This window comes from Zeus faber, assembly GCF_960531495.2.
Source record: "Zeus faber genome assembly, chromosome: 20".
NCBI classification, from domain to species: Eukaryota; Metazoa; Chordata; class Actinopteri; order Zeiformes; family Zeidae; genus Zeus; species Zeus faber.
In genome coordinates this window covers 6,452,157-6,478,380 of record NC_137207.1, presented here as the reverse complement: position 1 = coordinate 6,478,380, position 26,224 = coordinate 6,452,157, and the positions used below count along the sequence as shown (strand labels likewise).

Genomic DNA, 26,224 nt, shown 5'->3' with positions numbered 1-26,224 from the left:
TAAGTATTTCCACACAAACCGCAAAAGTGTTTGTGTGTGTCTTGTGACATGCAGGCGGATGGGCTCTGTGAGAATATTTCACGTTAAACAAGAGCCAAAACTTAACGCTGCAGAAAGTGCGTGTGTGTGTGTGTGTGTGTGTGTGTGCGCGTGCGGAGCTGATTGAGGATTGAGATCTTTTTTTTTAATTTTCACTGAACAATCGCGTTTTGTGAAACACCGACCCTGTTTTTTGGCTCTAACAGAGTCCCAATTGGGGAAAAAACACATGCTCTTTTGCGGAACTACGCCGGCTGGCTCCAAACTGTCACTCTATGACTTGTTAGCGGTGGCAGGTGCCCTCTCCTCGTGAAGTACCGGTCTGCAGTCCTACAAATACGGATTCATTTTCTCCTGTTTCAATCCACAGAGTTTCCTGAAGCATAAAGACGCCAAGCCCCTGCGAGACGTGTTGGCGTCGAACCCCAATCGCTTTGTCCCCCTGCTGGTGCCTGCCGGTACCGCAGCCACCGTCCGCCCTGGGTCTCCCTCGACCACCACGGCCAGGCTGGACCTGCAGTTCCAGGCCATCAAGGTGAGCGCGCGCGCGCACACACACACACACACATACACACATACACATGGAGCCTTTTCGACTTTTACCCCACTACATTTCACAGCAAATATGTCTTCTCTTTTACTCTACTGCATTTCTACCACGTCAAGTACAAATGTCAATGCCCCCCTTCCCCCTCCCCTCCATGCTGCGGACAGATCATCAGCATCATAGTGAAGAATGATGAGGGCTGGTTGGCTGGGCAGCACTCGCTGGTCAGCCAGCTGAGACGGGTCTGGGTCAGCGAGGCTTTCCAGGAGCGACATCGCAAGGACAACATGGCCGCCACAAACTGGAAGGAGCCAAAACTGCTGGCCTACTGCCTGCTCAGCTACTGCAAGTGAGTGCACCGACGTTGTTAAAGTGAAGGGCTTTTGGAGTTAAATGTGTTTTTTGTTTTGGTTACGTGAAGGTATGTTGGTTGTTTTTATTGGAACTTGTTTACCGAGCTGGGCGTCCACACTTTTCCGTCTCCAGGAGGAACTACATGGAGATCGAGCTGCTGTTCCAGCTGCTCCGGGCGTTCACCGGCCGCTTCTTGTGCAACATGACCTTCCTGAAGGAGTACATGGAGGAGGAGATCCCCAGGAACTACACCATTGCCCAGAAACGCGCTCTGTTCTTCCGCTTTGTCGAGTTCAACGACCCCCACTTCAATGACGAGCTCAAGGCCAAGGTTTGTTCAGGCCTACTAGGGGGAAAAACCAAAAAGCTTTTCTTCGGTTGTTTTTTTTTTTTTTTTTGTAGAGAAAAGGCAGATATTGTCGGCCTTCCTTCTCTCATTTCCATGTTAGCTTTTCTACGATTCGGAGCAAACAGCTCGAGCCGTTTCCAAGCCTGCATTCTTTGCTTGTGTCGTTCATGTTGGACTGCTGCTCCCTCTAGTGGCCAAACATTTGAACTTTTAACCTGGTGCGACCAGACAGCCTCATTGAAAATAGAGATACCATCACATTGACAAGAGCTCTAATTTAGGTTTGTAAAACGTAAACAAGGTCTTAATTTCAACTTAAACACTTTTGCCCATATTGTCATTTGTTATTTTTGTCTAAATTAGTCAAGTTCGACTGCATTGTCAGCATTTCTGATGTTATAAAACCCTCAGCCTGCCACTGAACCAAATACCTGAGACAGATTATCCAAAAATCACTCTTTAGTCGTATTTAGCTGTTGTATCGTGTGTTACATGTACGTGTCGTACATTTAACTCCCTTGATACATCTGTTGACTCTACATAATTACACATTTTCTCATAATTCCACTGAACAAAAACCTGGTCATCAGTAAAGATGTCAGTCATCTTCAGATAAAGCTATTTTAATAAAGTGGGCACCAACGCGGAGATGGTGCAGTCCCTTGAGTTCGATTTTTATGGCTTTGGTTGCTCTTTGAGATCCCTGAAAATCAACAAACTCTGACCTCCTAAGTAGTACGTGCTTTGTTAAAGCTATTCTCCTGCTTCTTGCGATTCTCTTTTGGATTTTTGTCCCTTACGACTTCCCGCTCATACCGCCGTTTTTTTCCCCCTCAATGTCAAAAGCGAGTTTGACGCTCCGCGGGTGCGGGGGTTGACCTCTGCGACCTTTACGGCTGGTGTGTTTCGTATCAGGGCTTCTCTGATGGAGTCGGGAGAGGTCGCTTTGACTGGCTTGGAACCCTGGGAGGCTCTCGGCTGAACGCCTCGCTGCTCTCCACCTGATCCGCCGCAGCCTGCATTCCAATCAGCAGGGCTGCTTTGTAATTATGCTCATACCCACACACACACACACACACACACACGCACAGCTGTATTGAACGTTCAGCCTGGCACAGAGGAGCAGTGGCACCACTACTCTGTTCTAACGGGTCAGTGGGAAAGGGCTGCCCTGACACACTCCACCACACAGGCTGAAGCACACCCACACATTTACAGTGGCCCTATTTCTCTCCTCCGCACACACTCACACACGTTGAGTCTTCCACACACAGACACACATACTAATAATTATTATAATATTATTGCTATGTGCAGTCAACTAAATTAAAAACAGCTCTGGCGCTGATATGAGCCAGCTCGAGTGAAGCACAAAACCACATTTGCCCGAGCGTGTTGACTTACCGCTTATTTTTATATTTATTTCAACAAGTCATTCGGCCAAATGTTCACGTGGCCGGACACATTTGGAAATCTAGAGAGCAGAGTGAGTTCATTGGTTAGTTAATAAAATGCGATTTTGCTTTAATGGGTTTAATGTGACCCCTTCCAAAATGATAATTGATAATTGCTTTTTTCAGTTTGACCAGATTTTTAATGATTGTCTGTGCAGCCGCCTGGTGCTACATTCATGTTAAAAATACAGAATAGCCCAATGCTTCACGTTAGCTGGAACGTTTGTGGTGTTGGCTTTGTTTTTTAGTGGATTGTTATCGTTATGCGTTGTCCAGTAATTAATAATTCTAATTATCCAGACTTTGGCATATTGCTTAGCCTGGTAATTTTTTTCCTTAAGTTGAGCGCCAAAGAGTGCTGCTAATTGCTCACAAGCGCATGCATCACAGAGTTGTCATCTTGAGGCTGCGAAAAGGTTCTCGTGCACACAGTGTCCCACAGTTTTAAATGCTGACTCACTATTACACACAGACACAATGAATGTTGGTGAGGGCACTCGCATGTCTCGTGCAAGGATGCTGGCTGCCGTGTGTGTGTGTGTGTGTGTGTGTGTGTGTGTGTGTGTGTGTGTGTGTGTGTGTGTGTGTGTGTGTGTGTGTGTGTGTGTGTGTGTGTGTGTGTGTGTGTGTGTGTGTGTGTGTGTGTGTGTGTGTGTGTGTGTGCGCGCGCGCGGTTTCTGCTCACACCTCCTTTCCAGCTGTATTAGAGTGCACGTTGATGAGGCGGCGTGTGGTTTAAAAAAAAAAAAAAAAAAAAAGGAACACGAGCAAAAACGGAAAAAACCCTCGAGGAGGTGGAGGCGAAAGACTGTGCGTTTGGCTGAGCGAACTGTTACGCTCCGTCTCTGCCAGCTGAAACGCTGCGTTCGAATTTCGAGACGAGCCAGCTCCCTGGGCTTGCAGCACTGACACACATACATGCTTAGTTCTGCTCACATTGTTGTTTTCCTTCCTTAATTGTCCTCCTCTGGCGAGAAGCAGATGCTGGCTTTTGTGTGTGTGTGTGTGTGTGTGTGTGTGTGTGTGTGTGTGTGTGTGTGTGTGTGTGTGTGTGTGGAGATTGCAAATACGAAAGAGAAGAAGTGAAATACAGATTGAAACAAAATGATTTGTGCATCTTTGTTTGGGCTTGGGCCGATCGGGCTCTGGACATTAAAGACAGACATGCCTGTAGAGCATTAAAATGGTGTAACTGCAGGTTGGTGGTCGCTGCTCCCTTAATTGGCACCTCACGGGCCCACAATCGGCAAATAAGGTTTCCCAAGATCCGCAGGTTCTCTCATTAGGCTTGAAACTGAAAAATTGCCAAACTGGCATTTTTTTTTTGCAAACAAACTCAAATTTTTATTATTTTTACAAATAATGATAAAAGCATTTTGTTATTCGGTTATAAACACTGTACAAAGTAATGCAACGCACAATCGAATGTCTCGACCCACTCGGACACAGAACTGTTTCTCGAATCCGCGGTTTGTTATTACAACAGAAGCCGTAGTCAGACCAAGCACAACAACAATATGGTTATACATACACAAGAGTCTAATCAAAATATGAACATCAGAGAGACTCCAAAATAACCATGTGGCAGTTCTGCCTGCCGGACGTGACCCGAGTGGTGTTTTCAGGGCCCTCCAACACAGACACAGGCAGAGATCTTGCAAACACACCAGGTTATTGTAGAGAGTGGGCAAGATGGAACAAGCCACGAGCTTGTGGACTAGCTAATGGACACATGTCATGACAGAGGCTCTCCTTGAGTGTGTGGGGATGGGTGATTTACCGGTTGGTTGCTCTGACAAGCAACAGACGTACAGCCACCTCCTGATCCTGGGCCCAATTACCTAGACCCAAGACAGGTGTGGCTGCTTAAACACCACCCCCACACCACATTCCTCCAACACCAAACTGGGGAGGGAGAATCCCTGGCCGAAGCCTACCCCCACCCATTCTATGCTCACCCCCCCCTATCTATCAGCGATCGCTGGGGGCAGCGATTGGACGGTTGAAATTTTGTACCATCACCCAAGCCTGTATTTTGTTATTAAGAGGCAGTGAGAAAGTGTGTGTGTCTGTGTCTGTGTGTGTGTGCAGATGGGCTCTGTGAGAATATTTCACGTTAAACAAGGAGCCAAAACGAAACGCCTTCGAAACTATGGTTCTCACCACCTGCTCTTGCTCACTGTCGCCTCTTATTTTAGGCTATAATAGGGCAACGGAAACAAGCAAAAATAGGAAAATCCGACACAAAGACCGATCAGGTCCGATATTGATGACTTGACTTGACTTTTCACACAAACACAGACTGTTTATGATGGCTCCAGTGGAAAACACCGCATTGCATGTCTTGTCAATCAATGTCCTAATTACCCTAAACTTAGGGTCTAATTCTGTTTTGTTGAGAGAACCTAATGGCTTAGAATGGGTCGTTTCTTCGCCTGTTGAAATGAAGGTTCTGTCATCTTAAAAGCCATATAGCATAAAAGAATGAATGGCTCTTTACAGTCGCGCATCCAAATCCCACCCTTTTGTTCATTATTTCAACTTGAACCGAGAAACCAGCTCCATCCACTTTAAATCAGTTAGCCACAAGTACTGAGGACTGAATTTATGTCCAGGCCTATGCATTTGGCACAATTGATATTGAATGTGACTTCTCTACTCTTTGCATATTACCAAAATAAATATTTTTGACAGAATTATATGATTCAGTGAGACTTCCGGGTGGTTGATTCTCCGACTGGACATACTGAATGACTCGCCAAGAACCAAATCTCAAAAAGAGTCGAACCTTTCATCACTGTATAGTCGTTACTTTCAGAGTGTAATTGTGTTGCAATTTTGGTCTTGCAACACGAACGCTGATTTCAATTATTTGAAGTCAAATTAGAAAAATGTTGACGGCATACGATTGGAGAGAAGTACCAGAGAGAGGGAGACGCCCGCACGCACGCACGCGCGCACGCACACACACACACACACACGCACACACACACACACTGTAGGGGAACACTAATCATCTAATGGCATTATAGTAATGTGCGCTGACGTTACAGTGATTGATATCAGAGAGGCTTGGAATTAATAGGACTAGATGAGACTGACAAAGAGAGACAGTCCACACATTCTCTTGACTTTATTGAGTGCGTGCGTGTGTGTGTGTGTGTGTGTGTGTGTGTGCGTGTGTGCGCGCGTGTGTGTGTATAAAACGTACTAATGGAGAAGCTGGAACATATGCCGCCACAGCTCCTCCTGCATTAAGCGATGCCCTCTCCCCCTCATGATGGATTGAATGTGGGGTTCATTAAGAGATAGCAGAGCCTTTAATAAATGCAGTCGTTAGCTGCATTGTGGTGGCTGTTATTCTGCTCTTTACCAGTTAATCAAGCCTTTGTCTCCAGCACAAGGCTCCGTGGCAGTGTCTCTGCTGCTTAAATAAGTTCATATATATATATACTATATATCCCTGTGGACTTTTTGACACCCAAGCCCATTTGTCTTATTTGTGAGTAGCATCGGGTTATTGAGCATTATATCATGATAGAAGATGTTCATTTTTTGCTGGTTGGATCCCATCCCGATGTGCCCGATGCTCGCGGCGGCTCCTCTTTTGTTTGCCAAAGGCGTTTTGTCTCAGCCGCTTGGAAGGTGTGAGCATGCGGCGAGGCTCTTTGTTTTGGGGCCGTGTTGTCCCTCCTGATTTATAGACGTCGCGGGGAATAAATGTTGACGCCATCGTGCGCGTACTTCCTCGCGCTGACGTGGGTCGCCGCCGTCTTTGATCTACTTTTTGAATCAGAAAATAAGCTTCTGAAGGTGTTTCCCTGCCGACATTAATAAACGGCAAAAAAAGGTATGATGAATGAGCAGCTTGCTGGGGTTCAACTAATGGGAACCGGGGGGATTGATTGAGAACTGTTTTCACTATTAAAAACGGTCATTTGCGCGAGAATGTAATGAACTAAGCGAAGCAAGTCGGGTCTGGTCATCGCCGTGTGTACATCCCGGCGCGCAACTCCTCGCTCCCTCTTCAAGACTCATTAGGCGTTCCGTCCCGTCGAGTCTTTATCCTCCGGCGCCGAGCGGCTTTGGGTGAATCCATTCCGACTTGTTTATTTCCTGGTTCCCGGGTGTCGTTCGGGCTTCCCAATGAGTCGCCGAATGTTTTCCCGGCTTAACAGGGCTGAACGGATATTTGATTTCATAACACAACTCGCAATTAGCGGGAGCACGTTTTTTTGCCTCTTCATAAAAGCCTCGTTTTCCGCGATCGCACCGAGGCCGAAGTGCTACTGGCTGCACCGCGCCGATCAGCCCGCTTCTTCCTCTGTCGCCGTTTGCGTTTCCGTCCGCGGCGGAGCTGCGGCCAGCAACGGGAAGTCCCGAAGAAACAGCGACCACAACAAATGACGCCTTCATCTGTCCTGCGTATGCGACAGTCGTTATGGTTTCTGTAGATATCCTCGGTTCTTGGACAGATTTTCTTCTTGCTGCGCCGTTCATTTATGCTTGTAAGCATTTATTACCAGCTTCTCACTTTGTTTGTCGACGTGTTAATAAACATGTTCTACCACTGGGAAACGAAAGGTTTTATACAACACGACTGGTGGAAAATGGGTGGGAAAAGGGAAAACTGCTGTCAAGCTCGTCATACGAAGTTGGTGTTTAAGCAACGGTGCCGTTGGATGTGAACATAACCCATCGGCTGCGACGTCTGTGCACGCAGTGAGAACCCAGTCATCGAACACTGAGGTCATTCAGCCTCGTCGCGTTTTGGGCCCCATTCCGTACGGTTACTGCACCAGGGCTGAAAATCCAGGAATAGGAATGGTTTGCAACTGTTCCACGCCCAAACCGTGCGTAGGGGAACTGCGACCGTAACCGGCACAAACCACCCTGAGACCGGAATGATGATGATGATGATGATGATGATGATGATGATGATGAACGTGATGATGGTGATGAACCGTTCAGCCTGACCGTGGAAAAAAGGGGCAAATTTAATTGTTGCTGTTTTGGTGTTCTGGCATTTTTCATCCGCCGAAAGTAGACTATAAATACTTGGGATTGATCGTGCTGGTGCACATAACATGCTTTCATTGCCGCTGCTCTTGGCGCACAGTGCTGCTATATTCAGCGCACGATAATAAACATGTTTTTAAGAAAATATATCATATCATATATCATTTTGCTATTCCATGTGGAAAGGAAAAATGTTGTGGTGATTCTCTTGTTGAATGTCCTGTATCCTGTGGATCCTATCCAAATTCATACCTGTAGGACAAATATGTTGAGCTGAGTTCAAATATAACTCGAAACACAATCACAATATTGTGTAACTAATGTTATGGTGCGTGCTCTCTTTAACCACCAGGGAAGCTCTTTGCAAATGACTTCTTGGGTGCGTCGCAGCTCTCTCCGCTCAGAGCTCTGTTGCAGCTCCATTCTCTGACCCGTGTCCTCCCCCCCCCAGGTGCTCCAGCACATCCTGAACCCGGCCTTCCTCTACAGCTTCGAGAAGGGGGAAGGAGAGCAGTTGCTCGGGCCCCCCAACCCCGAAGGCGACAACCCCGAGAGCATCACCAGCGTCTTCATCACCAAGGTGGCTTTCCACACACGCACCCACACACACACACACACACACACACACACACACACACACACACACACACACACACACACACACACACACACACCTACGTTGCCCCTGCCCCTTCCCCTCTTTCCCTCGGTGCACCGCTCATATACTCTTTTCTCCATCTCTCTTGATTTCATTCCCACCCCCCCGCCCCCGCCCTGCCATTCCCTGCGTGACGTCTCATCCGTCCCAGCGTCGTCACATTTGCCTCCATCGGCTGCAGCGAGTTTGGACTTTCCATCCTCTCCTTTTCCCCTCTCCTCCTCCTCCTCCCTACATCCTCCCTCGCCAGCTTAACTCGTTACGGTATCACTTCATCTCTATGTCCACCCTATTTTCTGCTCTCCTCTCTCATCTCCCCCGACCCTTCCTCCCTCTCCATCCACCCCCCACCATTACTGGTTCCATTCATCAGGGCAGGCGATAATGGTCGGTGTAAATGTCACGGTGTGACCATGCTAAAGGTCAGCGTGTTTGTTTTCTCTGTGGTAGATCTCATCACTGACTAACACCGGGCCTAATGGCTGCTAATGGCTCCTCTCTCCTCTGGTTAAAACTCATTTCCTCACCCTTCCCTCCCTTCACCTCACAGCTTTTCTCGGGGGGATTTAAATGCTGATGGATGGTTTTTTTTTGTTTTTTTTTTAATGGAAAGCTCTCTTGTTTTGAGCTTTCAATATGTCTGGCAGCATATTTGGTAAATCTCTTATTGGGATGGAATTTTCAGGAGATAAAAAAAAAAAAAATGCAGGCAGACCTGTAGCATTGATTGGAAACAGTCCAAACGGAGCCTGTCTGCTAATCTCCTTCAATTATTTTAGCGAATATTTAGGCGTAAATGTGCTTAAAATGTGTTGGTTTTTTTTTTATGCAGTTTATTATACCATATACATTCTCAAACTCACGCAGACACTCATGATCCAAGAGAAAACCTGTTCTTCTACCTCTGTTGTTTTATTCCTCCCATATTAAAAAGCTATTACAGGTCCATAAAGCGTCTTTAACCACATCCTCATATCCAACCCATATTTCTTTAATACAGCCCATATTCTTTTATGGATTGCATTCAGGCCTCTTAACCCCTTCCCTCTCACTAATGTCCCCCCACCTCCAACCGCCTCCCACAGGTGCTGGACCCGGAGAAGCAGGCCGACCTGCTGGACTCCCTGCGCATCTACCTGCTGCAGTTCTCCACTCTGCTGGTGGAGCACGCGCCCCACCACATCCACGACAACAACAAGTCCCGCAACAGCAAGCTGCGGCGCCTCATGACCTTCGCCTGGCCCTGCCTGCTCCCCAAGGCCTGCGTGGACCCCGCCTGCAAGTACAGTGGACACCTGCTGCTGGCCCACATCATCGCCAAGTTCGCCATCCACAAGAAGATCGTCCTCCAGGTAGTAGAAGTCTTAGTACAGAGTCCCTTTTTACTTAAATGGAGATTTACTGTTGTGCTGTTATACTCACTGAAAGCCACCAAACACCTTATGTTGGACATTCTCCACCTTGATCCAGGTGGTGACATATTGATATATTATAGTGTTATATAATATGGTATATTTGATTGATGTCTTTTTCACATATATCATATATCATTTATGTGGCGTTTCCTCAATGCCCTATGGTATAATAAAAGTATGAATTTTTCAGTTTTGAAAGTTTGAGAAAAAAATATTCTTAATTAGCCTAAGACTGTTGCTTATTGGCCTAAATGTGAATTGTAGCACATAAAATTGGTGTTGCCGGCTCTCAAATAATAACAAACGGGGGAGGGAAAAAAAAAGATAAATCATATAAACTGAATGTGTCTGTGTCGCACAGGTGTTTCACAGCCTGCTGAAAGCCCACACCATGGAGGCTCGCGCCATTGTCCGCCAGGCCATGGCCATCCTCACCCCGGCGGTGCCCGCTCGCATGGAAGACGGCCACCAAATGCTGACCCACTGGACCCGAAAAATCATTGTGGAGGAGGGTCACACCGTCCCGCAGCTCGTCCACATCCTGCATCTCATAGTGCAGCACTTCAGGGTAAGATTCCCTCGACGCAAGCACACTAAATCCACTCTGATCGCAAGAGTGCAACATAATATTGCATTGTATTATTACAGGGTTCTTACCAGGTCCTTCAGGTGCTTTTAGTGCTTCAATTTTGTCTTCAGACATTTAAGTTCTCGAATACCAGGAGAATGGCCCTTTTTGTGCCCTTTAAAAAGTCCTCGAAAATAAGCTAATAGATAATAATGAGATTAATAATAGATATATAGATATACTTATATAAATAATAGCCGATGAAACTAAGATTGTATTATATTTAAATTGATAAGGATCACATTGAAAATAAATTATACTTGTTTGCCAGGAAGTCCTTGAAAATAGAGCAAAAAATAGTACTTAAAAAGTACTTGTCAGTCCTCGTATTTCAAATTGTAATTCCCAGAATGAACCCTGATGGAGAAAGATTCGGAATCTTCGTAATACACTAGTAGAAACTCCCGCGAGGCATCTTACCCCCTCTCCTCTTGATTTGGTCAAATCCGAGCAGCGCCAGCGGTGAGAGTGGCGGCCTCCAACGACGGTGTGACTTTTCCCCTCGGCTCCACTCCTTACCTCGCCGACGGACTGCTCTCTGCGGCCCGGACGGCTAATCGAATGTAATCACGTCAGGATAATTACGGCAGGGACTAGATGATGGGCCGCGCGTCTCCACCCGTCCGTCTGTGTGAGTGCTTGATGGACGGGGCTTTGCCTCTCTGTCCATAAGTGGCTCAGAAGTCCCGCTCTGTCAACTATAATTACCCTCAAAGTGAAAAGCTTTAATATTCTCAGACACCGGCAACAGCATTCAGATAGACATCTCCTCTCTTCCTTTTTTTTTTTTTTTTTTTTTTATATACGAGTGTGTGTATCTGAGAATTAATGTGCGTGCACGTGTGTTTTCATGGACACTCGAGTGTTGAAGGGCTGAAAGTGTGTGTCATCATGTCCTTGAGGCCTCGTGGGAGTGAGACTTCAGAGTTTCAACGCGATCGCGTGTGCGCGCGCCTCGTTCGGCATGCGCTACTCCCTACCGGCCAGGGCTGGAGTGTACGCGCCGCCGCTAAACTCCTGCGCAAGAGGATGCGTAGAGGAACTCCGACCGATTCAGGTTTCCGCTTAGTTCTCCAGAGTCGGATCGTTTTTCGTCTTCCGTTCAGCGCACTACCATTTAGAATCGAGAATTTCGCACAGACTCATTTCTCTTTCGCAATTTGGCCAATTCAGTGCGGAACCGTGCTATTGGAATTCAGTGTCGTGCTATTTATTATTACGATCATCTCAGAATTGCAGTATACATACAGCATAGGTCAATACAGTTTATTACAGCAGCACTACGCAACTTTTGAGGTTTGGTGCCCCTACAGTTTCTGACTGCAATTGTCCTTTATAACACTGTGGCAAAACTCTGTCCGAAAAGAATTAATTTTACCTGACAAATTAGAATTTTATCGGTCACGTTTCAATAACAGTCTGTTACAAAGGCAAGTATGTACACCTAGCTTACAGTGCCTTTTGCACGGACCGTGCTGCTCCAGCGAGCACTCACTCTCGAGGCGGAGGTGGGGCGTGGGGATCGTCCCCCTGCTATCGGTGCAGGTACCCGATGTGCTCGGCCTGGCAGATCACCTCGCACGCCTGAGTCATAGGGTGACACTAAGCCTGTGGGGCAATGAGAGTGAGTGGCGATGGGGACAGCCGAGGTGCTGGTGCCGGGCACACCCCTGGCCAGTCTCGTACGCACCGTCGGGGAGGTGGAGGGTTTATTTCCAGATATTTTGACTGGCAAGTTTAAAATGTAGTATTATTATTATTATTATTATTATTATTATTTAGTTTTATTTTTTTAAATACATTTTACCAGGCCAAAAAAAACCAAATTACTGGAGCCAAACATCAAGCAAGTGATGTAGTGCCGTGAAGCGTAATGCACTTTTCCCACGGGTTCGTATTCGAACACAGAAGCTACATACTGCAAGAACAGGTGTTGAGGGGGTGGGGAGAATGAAAGAGGTGCCATTCTCCATATTACAAGTCAGTGTACCATCAAAATGATTTTAAAGCTGTTATTTTAGGTAAAAAATAAGTTGCTTTAAAGGGGACCTCTAAATAGTTGGAAATACACTTAAAGGGGACCTTTTATGCAAAACTTTTTCAGTGCTTGTTCACATACATTTTGGTCTCTGATGGGCCTACTAACACACAAACTATCAAATAATGATTGATGAGATAATGATAAATTCATTTAAAGCACTTTAGCATTTAGAGCGTCAGGAACAGGAGGGTTAATCGAGGCAGAATGGCTAGAATGTATAATCTCTGTGATATTTTCAGCAAAAAAACTTCAGACTTCTTTTGGGGACCTCAGAGACCTATATTAACCTGTTGAATAGGAGCATAACAGGTCCCCTTTAAATTACAATCTTCCTAGAAACTCCAAATCAAAGGTTCATATATGCATGAATACTTATTTACCTTTATATTTGGACTACAATAGGATGTACAAAGATGATTATATGATACCACTGAAGGACAAGTATACAGCAATAATGAATGATCGCTCCGAGTCCAAAATGACTTTTTGAATGAGAATTCAGCAGCGATCCCCGCAGTCTCAGTAGTGGTGTAACAGAACGTAGTTGATCCGGAATCCGTACAGGTCGCCCCCCACGGTTCGGCTCACATATGAATCGTGGATCAATTTCAAATTGTAGCCATCATAGTGAAACAGAGTTTTTAAATAATGATTTCATTCATCTCGATGCACAGTTGCAGTCAAAAGAAGACAGACAGGACAGATGCGTGCTGTGTTTTTACTCTGAAGCCTAATGATTTGGTTGCTGCTACTTCACGACATGGTGAATGAGCTGTTGTATGTCGCCGCTATGCGTCTGCACGTCCACCATTTTGGCGCAGTCAAGAGCCGCTCGTAAACAAATACAGTGAGTATTGAGAGATGGAGACTTTTCAACAAAATCGTCTGTAACTCGCTTAATTATGAACTGATTTTCATGAAATTTAGTTTGTTATAAACCTGAGGAAAAACACGATACTGGTTTCTTATTGGAATTAAATTCAGTTAGTGGGGGCGGATCTAATCATATTTTTTAATTTACTACCATGTTTAAAGGAAGAAGGTATCATGCGTGCCTCGTATTGCACTTTAATTAAACAATTGAATATTGAATATTTAATATATTTTAATATTTTATTTAAACATCGGACATCTTGTATGTTGTTTTCCTTTAAGACCGTGGGCAAAAGTTCCTTGCTTTAAGTGTTTTACAGATTAAGAATAAAGGGAAAGCAAAGTTGTATTTGTCCCCCTTCCTTTTTTTGGCTGATCAGAAAAATGTGATCGAAAAAATGATCTGATCAGCGACTCAAAACTGTAATCCGAACCGTGAGTTTTGTGATCCGTTGTACCCCTAAGTCTCATTGACGGCCGACCTCCAGGTCACCCAGTATGATGATGATGATGATGGTGATGATGGTGATGAACCGTTCAGCCTGACCATGGAAAAGAGGCTAATTTTGTAGCTGTTTTGGTCGTCTGACATTTTTCTTCCTCCGAAAGTAGACTATAAATACTTGGGATTGGTAGTGCCGGTGCACTTTACATGCTTTCAGTACCGCTGTTCTTGACCCACAGTGCTGCTATATTCAGCGCACGATAGTAAACATGTTTTTAAAAAAAATATTATATTGCATCATCATTTTGCTATTCCATGTGGAAAGGAAAAATGTTGTTGCGATTCTCTTGTTGAATGTCTTATGTCCTCTGGATCCTATCCAAATTCATACCTGAAGGATAAATCTGTTGATCTGAGTTAAAATATGAATTGAAACACAATCACAATATAGTATTACTAATCTGTTATTCCCTGTTTTTAGGTGTGATAGGTTTTAGGTGAGGTTTTTGTCAAATCAGGTGTTCTTACATAGTCATTAGGAGAAAGGTGTGTGTGTGTGTGTGTGTGTGTGCGTGTGCGTGTGTGTGTGCGTGTTAAAGTGGGACAGTCATTGTAAATGTAACTTTTTGCCTCTTTAGGTCTACTACCCAGTGCGCCACCACCTGGTGCAGCATATGATCAGTGCCATGCAGCGTCTGGGTTTTACCCCCAGCGTGACCATAGAGCAGAGGAAGCTCGCTGTGGATCTGGCCGAGGTCGTCATCAAATGGGAACTGCAGAGGATCAAGGACCAGCAGGTTGTTGCACGCACACAGACACACACACACACACACACACACACACACATATGCACATGAGCAAATCAACTCAGACATACACAGGGTTCTTAAGAGGTACTTAAAGAACTGTTGCCCTCAGAAATGTGAGTACTGGAATACAGTGGTACCTCTAATTAGTTCTATAAGAACAGTCGTATGTCGAAGCCATTTTTCCCATATGAATTATGAAATCATGAAGGGTGAAAATAAACAAAATACACAGCACAAACACAGTATATATGAAAAAATATCGATAAGCCACACACGATGTTGGTCGCCCGCTGACTGACTGCTGACTGGCTGCTGACTGGCTGCTGACTGACTGCTGACTGGCTGCTCACTGACTGGCTGCTGACTGACTGACTGGCTACTGACTCACTGCTGACTGGCTGCTGACGCGCCAACTGCAAATTTCCACGCTCGTATCTTGGAGCAGTCGGTCGCAAGTCGATACAAATTTTCGTGACTATCACTACTCGTATCTTGGATTAGTCGTAAGTAAATGCAGTCGTAAGTCGAGGTACCACTGTACCTTGAAAATAGCCCCTTTTTTCTGGAGTGCTTGGAAAGGGCTTGAAAAAATACACGATAATGGAAAATCTGTGATATTCCCCCTGGTTTTGTTATTCAAGATTCAAGTTTATTTGTCACATACATATACATACATGCAATGAAATGTCAACGCACCCGGTGATTACGCACAATATGTTCTAGACTGAACACAATAGCTATCTAATTTCTACTTGATAAACTAACTGAAACTAACTGGTTCCTAAAACGTAATGCAGTAAGTAAATAGAATAATATAGAATAAAATAACTCAAAGGTAATGCAGGGTGGGGGTACAAAATAGAAATAAAGGGAATAGACACATATATGGGATAGGCTATTATGTATATACAGATATGTGCATTAAAGTGGCATGTGAATAAAGTGAGGTAGTGTGTGGAGAGATACAGTACAGTATACAACAGTACAGCACAGCAATACAGTAACACCGAACAGAACAGCAACACTGCACAGTATGCAGTAACCCAGTACAGTGATACAGTATGCAGTTCAGTAAGCTACGTACAGTACAGTAAGGTAGTGGAGCCTATGTGTGTGTCTCAGTGAGGACCCCTGGTGAGTTCAGTATTGACAGTTCTTAAGGCTTGCGGGAAGAAACTCCGTCTCAGTCTCTCTGTTCTCGCTGTGTGACTGCGGAGGCGCTTGCCTGACCACAGCCGCTGGAACAGTCCGTTGTCGGGGTGATGAGGGTCCTTCATGATCCTGCGGGCTGTGCTACTACACCTCCTGGTGCATAAGTCCTGCAGGGAGGGGAGGGTAGTTCTAGTGGTACGTTCAGCTGAGCGCACCACCCTCTGCAGGGCCAGCCTGTCCTGAGCAGCACAGTTCCCAAACCAGGCAGTGATGTTGCCAGTCAGGATGCTCTCCACTGCTCCAGAGTAGAAGGACTTGAGCATCTTACCGAGACCCGGAATTTCTTAAGCTGCCTGAGGTGGTAAAGACGCTGCCTCGCCTTTCTCACCAGAGTGTCTGTTTGTAAAGTCGATGTTAAATGCTCTGTGATGTGGACTCCCAGGTACTTGAAGCCTCTCACCCTGTCGACAGAAGTCCCGTTAATCACCAACGGCGCGTGCGTCCTTGGTTGTACTCCCCTCCTAAAGTCCACAATCAGCTCCTTAGTTTTGCTGACATTCAGGTGGAGGCTGTTGTCCTGGCACCAGAGTGACAGGGCCGTCACCTCCTCGTGGTAGGCCTTCTCATTGTCGTCGGTGATCAGTTCTACCACGACGGTCGTCAGCAAACTTGATGATGGTGTTGGAGCTGGACCTGGCCACACAGTCATGTGTGTACAGGGAGTACAGTAGGGGGCTGAGGACGCAGCCCTGGGGGGATCCTGTGTTCAGGGTGAGGGAGCCGGCCATGTGCTTCCCCACCCTAACCACCTGGGGCCGGGCTCAGAAAAAACTGTTTTGGCACGCCATCGCTGGCATATTGCTCCCTGCATATTGCTCCCTGGTCACCCCCCCCCCCCCTTGGTATTGCGCCCAATGCGGTCGCCTATAGGAAGTGTGCGCTATCTAGACTATAAGCTGCGGTGTGTGATCGGCTGTGCGTTTCTCCAAACAAAACCAATAAAAATAGTGATACGAGAGAAGATTCAGCAACTGGATTGCTGATTTCTCGCCTAAAATTTGTTCAGAAACAGATTTTGTTGGGCTGATGAGGTGAAGTCAGTGAAAGCTTATGGACTAAATACAACGGAACCAGGAAGTAAAGCTCAAAACCTACTGGCTCACAGAACCTGGAACTTGTGCTCAACCCCCATTGCCTCACAGAGCTACGGGCCTCCGGAGGGTGGCTCTCACGCACAGAAACAGTCCTTGCTGGAACAGGATGATTTAGAGGCATGTGTTAGAAAGCATAATGTGAATGGTATTTTCATCAAAAAACTTCAAAAGCATGTTTTGGGGACCTCAGAGACCTATTAGAATTAACCTACTATTAGAATAGTAGGTTCCCTTTAATAATTATAGTGAATGAGAAATGAATTGAATTATATATATCTATATCTATATCTATATATATATATATATATATATATAAAATAGACAAGGAGTCTTTATATGGGAATTATAGTCAAATTAATAAAGTTGAAAATGTATGTGTTTTCTACTAAGTACTGGAAAATGGAAAAAAATAGTACTTAAAAAGTACTTGAAAGTCCTTGAATTTCATTTTGTAATGCAAGAATGAACACTGCATACACAACTAGCGTGCAGAGTTGTTGAAATGTTTTGTATTTATTTAACCTGAAGTAAACCTTAAAATAAATCCTAGGCAGCTGCTCATGGACTTGCATACATTTTTATACTAAATGCATATGGGTCTATATTATAGCACATTCATTTGCTAACTTGGCATTGCCTTTTTCATCTTTTTTCCTGATCACGACCTGAATTTTTTTTTACCGCATATCTTCAGATGTAAATACGAGTCGACCTTTGGTCAAAAATAATTTCATCATTACTGTTATAGTCTCAGAGGAGGAAAAATTGACTGCAGACTGGAAAAATTGGACTCTCCTTTTGCTTTAAAGGGGAAAAAAAACCCTTGATCTATTTTCCTTTCACACGCTGGAAATGTTCCCCTGATCTCAGAGTGGTTCCCGCACCCAGGTTAAAAACACTCGTCCCATCTCCATTAATAGATTATAAATATGGTAAATATTTTCTGTGTTCCGGTGCTCTCTTATCTAAATCCCACCTCCCTCATTCGCAGCCCGAGGCCGAAGCCGAGGCGGGGGCCAGCGGTGAAGGGAACAGCGGGGGGTCCGCCGCCGTCAAGAGAGGCCTCTCCGTGGACGCCGCCGCCACCACAGCCGGGCAAGACACCAAGAGGTTCCGCGCGGCCGCCGGAGCTACCGCCGCGGTGAGCTCCACGGCCTCAACCCCCGCCACCCAGTCAGGAAAACACCCTTTAAGTCGTCCCTCTCGAATTCTCCAGAGGAAGTAGATATTAATGCAGAGTAGGAATTAATTAAAATTTAAAACGAGTCTCAATCCGCCTGGTCTAGTGACGAGATTGTCTTCAAGGTACAGTACTGCATGCTCACCGTGTTAGCGAAATGCAAGGCTGCAGAGGGGATCAGCTAGCCTAGCTCCTGTGAAAACAGGGAAAATGCTGCCAATGTCCCAGCAGCTCACATCAAAAAACAAAGGCAGTAATATTTTCAAACAATCAAAGAAAAATATAGAAATGTCAATATCTGGCGGAAAAAGTGAAACATACAATAAATCTTGCAGTTAACTCTTTGCAATTAAATATGGCAGGATCATGGAAAATAAAACTCACATTTTGAAAATGTAGGCAATAAAAACGTAAAAAATTACCTGTTATACAATATCAAATATGGCAGGATAGTGGAAAATAAACCTGAACATTTAATTAAGCAGTATTAACCTGAAAATGTAAAGCGATTAAAAATAATACTTACAAATTAATATAAAACAAGAATTATATAACTGATAATAAAGATGTAAGCGGTACTATATTATATTTTTATGACGAGTTGAAATAAAAACATAAAAAATGATGAATTGGTTTGGTCTTCTAGGTATTTGGACGCAGCCAGTCCATACCTGGCACAGAGACTCTTCTCACCAAGCCTGTGGAGAAGCAGCACACCGACACTGTGGTCAACTTCCTCATCAGAATCGCGTGTCAGGTAATACACACACACACACACACACACACACCACACACACACACACTCGGTACAATTCTGCCATCCATGTCGCCTGCTAGGAAGGGCACAATTCAACTAAACCCCCCTCAGTGGGCCAGATAGGACAAACCTGGCGGCCGTCTGCAAGTATTTGCGCACACAGCGATACACACACCCCAGTTTGTGTGAGAGTCCTTTAGCTCTCCTATCTCACAGCTGTCGCTGTGTTCCAGTGACAGTGATGTCCTTGGTTGGAGGCCTGAAATAAAACGCTGAGATCTCAATAACCTTTCCCTCTCCCGGTCTCCCTGGCCGAGCTTCACTCCCTGTGCAATCTTTACTGTTCACCTGGCATAGCCGCAAAACTAAGAACCTTCTATCATAGCAGAATTAACTTTTTCATTAATTTGTGCTATAGTAGCTCTTCTATGGGATCAGACCAGACGGGCTAGATTTCCCTCCCCACGCGCATCAATGAGCCTTGGGCGCCCATGACCGTGTCGCCAGTTCACCGGTTGTCCTTCCTTGGACCACTTTTGGTAGGTACTAACCACTGCATACTGGGAACACCCCACAAGACCTGTTGTTTTGGAGATTTGGCCCTTGTCAAAGTTGCTCGCCCTTTCCAACACATCAGCAAGAACTGACTGCTCACTTGCGCTAATATCGGTGTATATCTCAATGCTTCCTGCCTCCGTTTTCCCTGTTCATTTGCCTTTTCAAAGAGCACGATGATGATTGTACATGTGCACTTCCAGGGTCTGTTTCTGTCGTTCAGCAAATGAAACTGAAATGCAGCAAAATGCTCATAACACATGAAAACATAATGAAAGCAGATAATGATGGTGAGCTTCTTATTAACAAAATGCGTGATCGTTTTTTCTTGTTTACTATAACTCTCTAAAAAGCACGCAGAAGTGAAATTCGACACAACTCTGTGAACACCGTTTATGAAGGCTAATGCGATTACCCTCCTGCCTTGCTGCCGTCCAGGTGAACGACAGCACCAATGTGGCCGGCTCGCCGGGGGAGCTGCTGTCCCGCCGCTGCGTCAGTCTGATGAAGACAGCCCTCCGGCCCGACATGTGGCCCCGGGCCGAGCTCAAGCTGCAGTGGTTCGACAAGCTGCTTATGACTGTGGTAAGAGGCCCTAATTGCACACGTACTGATTCCATCTCATCCCATGGCCAACGCACCGCATGCCACCGTGGAGGGACTGAGGGTAGTCCTTCGTAATTTCCCCTTCGGGATGGTGCGATTTTGGACCGATGTTTTCTAGTTTTGTTTACAATTCTACATTTATACTTACTTTTATATTTACGTTACAAAAAATATTATTATACTTATATATAATAGAAATACAATGTTTTTGTTCAAATGAAAGGTGCGCTGTGATTCAGTTTGTATGAATGCTTGTAGAAAGGAAGTCAGTTGCCCATAGTCGGGTCGGGGAGAAGGTTCGGTTACTAAACAGCACCCCAGCACGGACTCTGATGGAATATTATTGAGTGTCTTGCTCAAGGGCAGGCAGCTGGTACCCGGTACCACCGTCTAAACATTCTTTTTGTGATTTATTTTTATTTTATTATTATAATTTTTTCCCCCCACATATTGAACAGCCACATTCCAGCTCCGACTGTTTTGCATAAAACTGCAAGTAATTAAGATACGGAGGAAATGGAAATGCAGTATTTTTACATAGCAACATCTATCTTCCAAGGCCTGGAAAAAAGAACAATATGTAAAAACTTTGCTTTTTGAAAGTTGACTTTGGCGAGTCGAGTATGAACAGTGTGTGTTTTTATTATTACAAAAAATAAATTGGGATTTTTTTTATTTTTGCCAAGCGAAAAAACTTGGACGAGCTTAAAGGTTTTTGGCCCCTGCTCGTTATTGTCGCTGCGCAGAGTAAACAGCAAAGGCCGACTAATGTCTCTCCGTCGCCGGGCTCCCCGGAGGCTGCGCTGGTTTCTCTGGCCTCGTTTAAGCCGCGTGCCGCCCGCTCGGCCCGACACTCCCAGCTCCTTTTGTCCGTTATCAGCAACACACCGAGTGCGGCGCCAGCCCGCCGTAATGACAAAATAATGACAGCGGGGAGATAACGGGAGTCATCCAGGCTGCCCCGTGCCTTCCCCGTCACCCCCCCCCCCCTCAGCTCTTCATCCTTGGCACTCACCTGCTCCCCAACGCAACGTTTCCGCTCCTCCGCATCCCCTCTGTCTCTCGCCAGCACATTTCTCCTCCCCGCCCTCCTCCTCCTCTTTCTCTCTTCATCCCCTTATCTCATCCTCTCCTTACTTTCATACCACCCCCACCCCTCTCTCTCTCTCTCTTTCTCTCTCCTCGTCTCCCTCTGCTCCCAGACAAGGTTATCGCCGTGCTCTGCCGGCTGTCGCCAGTTTCTCGCTCCCTCTCTCTCGCTCACTCTCTCACTCTCTCCACCCACCGCCACCCCCACCCCCACCCCCCCTTTTCCTCATTCCAGCGGGGGGATTGGCCTGACAAACAAGGCGTCCCACAGACCTTAAGACAATTTATATGCACATGCGGGTGCATCTTTGAGCCCCTCCCCATCCAGAACGATGAACGATGCATTAAATCGGATTTCCTTTTATCATCTCGTTCTACCTGTGTGGCAGTGATTAAGGGTTGGGGAAGGGCAATGAGAAAGGTGCGGTGAATAGTTGGGAGAGATGAGGCCGTCCACATTTTACCACACGCCCACACCACCTATTGGCATTGCCTCTGAGACTTCCCATTGTGATAATACAGTGTCGGATCAATGCGGGCTAACTTCTACCAGGGGCCTTATCACAGGAGTCACCTTGTTCATTAGCCCAGATTAGTGCCACGGATCTGTTCCAGATTATCCTCTTGGCCCGGCTTTATTGTTGGGCTTGATTGCAATTTGCAGCGAAATTAGAATTTGATGTTGGCCATTGATCTTTGGTTTAAGGCTGATGGTAATTGTCCCGGTCCCTTTGTGGGAGAATTTCATCTCTGTGTACTGTGAAATATTGATTTCTTGATGTGTGTGTGTGTGTGTGTGTGTGTGTGTGTGTGTGTGTGTGTGTGTGTGTGTGTGTGTGTGTGTGTGTGTGTGTGTGTGTGTGTGTGTGTGTGTGTGTGTGTGTGTGGGACCTCAAAGATACTTGTCATCATTCATGTACCTAATGGACAAGTTTTGATCATATTCCGCCTGAATCCTCTCCCTTCCTTGTTTATTTACAACTATGGCTGGGTGATATATCAATATAATATTGATATTGTGATAGGGGACTGGATATCGTCCAGGAGTTTGGTTAGTGTGATGTTGTCTTCAAGGCTGCATTACAGTAAAGTGATGTGATTTTCTGAACTTTATAGACTTCTGTAGATGTTCTAATCAATGCCTCTACCGACATTGCTCATCCACATTAGTAATAATCGTTACTCAAGTATTTCTTGTGTCTAAATATCTTGTGAAAATCTCGCCAAACAATCGATATGGTGGTATTCACTAAACAATATTGTTATATTTGCCGTTGGCCCAACCAGTGCTCTGTTTTCCACTCATTCGCCTCCCTTTCTCTTCTTGCCATCCCATTTAGGAGCAGCCGACGCAGGCCAACTTCTCCAACATCTGCACAGGGCTGGAGATCCTGTGCTTTCTATTGACGGTGCTCCAGTCCCCGGCCATCCTGGCCCACTTCAAGCCCCTCCAGCGGGGCATTGCAGCCTGCATGACCTGCAGCAACACCAAGGTCCTGCGGGCCGTCCACTCCCTGCTCTCCCGCCTAATGAGCATCTTCCCCACGGAGCCCAGTGAGTCCGGTTTGGCACTCTCACACAAACCCCCATATTCCGCGCAGTCTTGGGACTTTTTCCTTTTGTTCTTATTGAGCCGAACACAGTTGTGTTGTCTCCCGCTAGGTACGTCAACGGTGGCTTCTAAGTACGAGGAGCTGGAGTGCCTGTACGCGGCCGTGGGAAAGGTCATCTACGAGGGCCTCACCAACTATGAAAAAGCCACCAGCAGTGCCAACCCAACGCAGCTCTTTGGTAAGACGCTCTCACAACCTCCACCCCATCCACCCATCCATCCACCCACTCACCCATCCATCACTTCATGTCCGCGCGTAAGCGTCAACTCTTGCTTATTTGCTCATAAAACCAGTTATGGTTTCTTTAATTTTCACACGCCGCCTCCCCCCGCAACCAGCCCGACTCCTCGTCTGCCGCTCCCAGCAATTAAGGCAGCGAGTGGGTCATTAAAATGCTGACCGACGGGCCCCGCCGGCTGAGCCAACAGCTGGCGAGTTTAAATGGAGGCCACAGTCCAGCGCTTAGCGAGAGGTGCCCGGGGATGGATGGCTTCTTTCCTCCGGTCCCCTCCACAAACATCCCTTTTATCTGCACAGATGTCTGAGGGCACTTACAGTGGGGGGAAAAAACGTCAAAACTTCTCTTTAATTTACCAGACCAGATTCTCATTTTGCAAAGAGCCAGCAAGCCCCCCCACTTCTATTTTTCTATATATGTAATATCAAATCCGTTTGAAAATGCAGTTTTTGCAGCTTTCCTGTAAAATGTCCTCATGGTGACAAATGGCTATTGGAGAGCAATCTTAAGGTAACGCAATTTGATACAGTTTCCCAAAATGGCAGTTGTGGTCAATAAAACGCCTTCGGTATCCTGTTGTCCCGTTGTCTGTGATGCATGCGTCTGGCCCGAGGGTTGACATTTTAACATTTGTCTCCTCCCTCCGCAGGGAGTGGGGACAGAGGGGGCCATTACTCATACCTATCTCTGCCTTCTGACTCTAACTTTTGTTCCAGTCACTCAAAATAACCCTATTGGTGCAGCACAGCTGATTCTAGACGCTTTTGGTGTGTTGGTGTATATGTGCTTGTGAAAAATAATTGTCTGTGTGCCTGTGTGTCTATATATATTTATCTTTTAGCCTTAACCAAGCTGCCCCATTGAGTGGAGGAAATCACTGTTAAGACCCATTTTTTTTTTAAAGACAACAGAATTCACAATTGCACAAAATGAAGGTGTATGGGAATTTTTCACTTAAACTTTGACCGCCACTCTTCCAGGAACGCTGATGATCCTGAAGTCGGCCTGCAGCAACAACGCCAGCTACATCGATCGCCTCATCTCGGTGTTCATGCGCTCCCTGCAGAAGATGGTGCGTGAGCACCTGAGTGTGCAGCAGGCCAACCCTGGGGCAGCCGAGACCAGCGCAGGTACACATTGGCAGCGTCACAATGCAGCACGGTGATAATGGGCGCAAAAGGTGCTGAGATTCCCACCCCCGGTTTCACCCAGAAGATCCCTTCCCTGGTGGCACGGCCTTCCCATTACCTCCATTTGTGTAACTTTGTTGACCCACGCTGCTCCCTTTGTTCTCATTCAGTTGGCACGGACCCTCCCCCAACAACAGATCAGTCTTTTCATTTGTTTGTGTGTTAATTGTGTTTGTGGCCAGGCATGACCTCTTTACATATTGAACTGAATTAAGGTACACACACACACACACACACACACACACACAACTTTATAGTTTGGAGCACACAACGCGCACACACCTACACAGTGACCCTTTTATGGCCCTGTCAGGGCTCAGATATTCCCAGTATCAAACTGCTGTCTGGCCCCAGTGGGCGCCTGGTATCAATGGCCCCAGCTGTGGTCGAGTAGCAGGAGCGCTCAGCAGAGATCCACTCTGCAGATAGACTGGTTTCACAGGGAATGTTCCACAGCTCTGGTTCCACGGCTGCATTGTGACGTGTCTCTGTGGAGAAGCTTGACAGATTCAAAGCCCCCAGGCAAGGTATAAGTGGAAAAGGTCATGTGCTTTGCAAGGAATAAACGGTCCACTATTACTTTGTATCTGGTGGAAAACTATAAAGTGAGAGTCTGCGGGGCTACGGGGCGGTTGCAGGTTTATGTGAGAGCCCCATTAAAGGTTTTCTTTGTTTCCTCAAGGTCTTTGTAAAATCACCTGCAGGTTCACAGCTGCAAGTCCGTCTCACCACGTGGCCTGTTGTAGTGTTACAGGAGGCTGCCCGCCGGCCCTTGCTCCAGCTCTTGCTCTCTCTTGTTCTCTCGCTCTCTCTCTCTCTCTCTCTCACTCACTCAGGCCTTGGGTAATAGCTGAAAGATATTATCTAGGCTTTAAATGGAAGCCTAATGACTATATTGGGAAAACAGGCGCATTTACCCTCCACTGCTAACAATTATAGTCATTTTGACTGAAGAAGGTCTGGCCAACGGGAACGATTCCTAAATGCACTGCTCGAGTCATCTTTGGTTTATCTCGCATTGATCAAAGGTTCCTTTCAAAACTGCATTGAGATATTACGTTTCCAATAGCTGTCATTACCTTCAGGTAAAGATAATATGACCAAGAAACCTTCAGCAAACATGTCCCAGAACAGCCCTCATTGTATTCCATGTGAACTGGGGATAACCATGAACATCTATTGACACCCAAACTACCGAGAGACATTTCCAAAGTTTTGTCTTCGTCTTTTTAACAACTGCTGTTCGGTATAGAAAAACTGGCTCCCTTTGTTGGTGGCTGTTAAACATTAAAGCAGCGGTGGAGAATGCAAACTCTACTCTCACAACAAGATTTTTGGCTTCTGACCTTTTTTTTTTTTTTTTTTTTTTTTTTTTTTAACCTGGCCGTTCCCATAGTTACCAGTGAGCTGGTGATGCTGAGTCTGGAGCTCGTCAAGACCCGGCTGTCGGTCATGAGCATGGAGATGAGGAAAAACTTCATCCAGGTCATCCTCACCTCGCTGATCGAGAAGTCCGACGCCAAGATCCTCCGGGCCGTGGTGAAGATCGTGGAAGAGTGGGTGAAGAACAACTCCCCCATGGCCGCCAACCAGGTGAGGAGGATGCATGACTCAACCTCTCTGTCGGTCTTTACTTGGACTCGTCGGGAGGTGATGCTTTCTCATGGACCACAAAACGTCTCTGCCCTCTGCTTTGGGTTGCCGGTTCAGCTGGATAGGACCTGTATGTTAATTTACCGATGAGTCATTTTTAGTGGAAGGGAGTTGCTCTAGCCTCCATAATTTCAACTCTTTATGCTGAACAGTTGCCCGAACATCCATTAGTAAGGCAATAAAGTGCAATAAAAGAAAGAATTGTAACAGATTACAAATCAACACATGAAATCTGAGCACAAGGTGAAAGTAGATTCATTAAAAAAAAAAATGAAAAGTGTGAAACCGTGAGATGAACAACCAGCGCAGCACATTTCCAAAGCCCTGCGAGGTTCACATAAGGATAACAGCTAGATAACACCTTTTGTCCTCTGTCATTTGACGGGGTGCGTTTGAGAGAGGACGG

General features: G+C 46.0%; 1 protein-coding gene across 2 annotated transcripts in view; it reads left to right on the top strand.

Moving 5' to 3' along the window:
- Positions 1-26,224, top strand: part of trrap (transformation/transcription domain-associated protein) — a 115,896-nt gene that overhangs the window by 37,852 nt on the left and 51,820 nt on the right. For both annotated transcript variants that reach the window (XM_080021039.1, XM_080021038.1), the window contains 14 exons: positions 410-574; positions 754-935; positions 1,073-1,271; positions 8,214-8,342; positions 9,506-9,772; positions 10,197-10,403; positions 14,461-14,619; positions 17,929-18,078; positions 18,764-18,874; positions 19,868-20,014; positions 22,465-22,678; positions 22,787-22,915; positions 23,956-24,105; positions 25,562-25,758. In XM_080021039.1, coding sequence (XP_079877165.1) covers positions 410-574; positions 754-935; positions 1,073-1,271; positions 8,214-8,342; positions 9,506-9,772; positions 10,197-10,403; positions 14,461-14,619; positions 17,929-18,078; positions 18,764-18,874; positions 19,868-20,014; positions 22,465-22,678; positions 22,787-22,915; positions 23,956-24,105; positions 25,562-25,758 — 2,406 coding nt within the window. The remainder of the gene's footprint in view (positions 1-409; positions 575-753; positions 936-1,072; positions 1,272-8,213; positions 8,343-9,505; positions 9,773-10,196; positions 10,404-14,460; positions 14,620-17,928; positions 18,079-18,763; positions 18,875-19,867; positions 20,015-22,464; positions 22,679-22,786; positions 22,916-23,955; positions 24,106-25,561; positions 25,759-26,224) is intronic.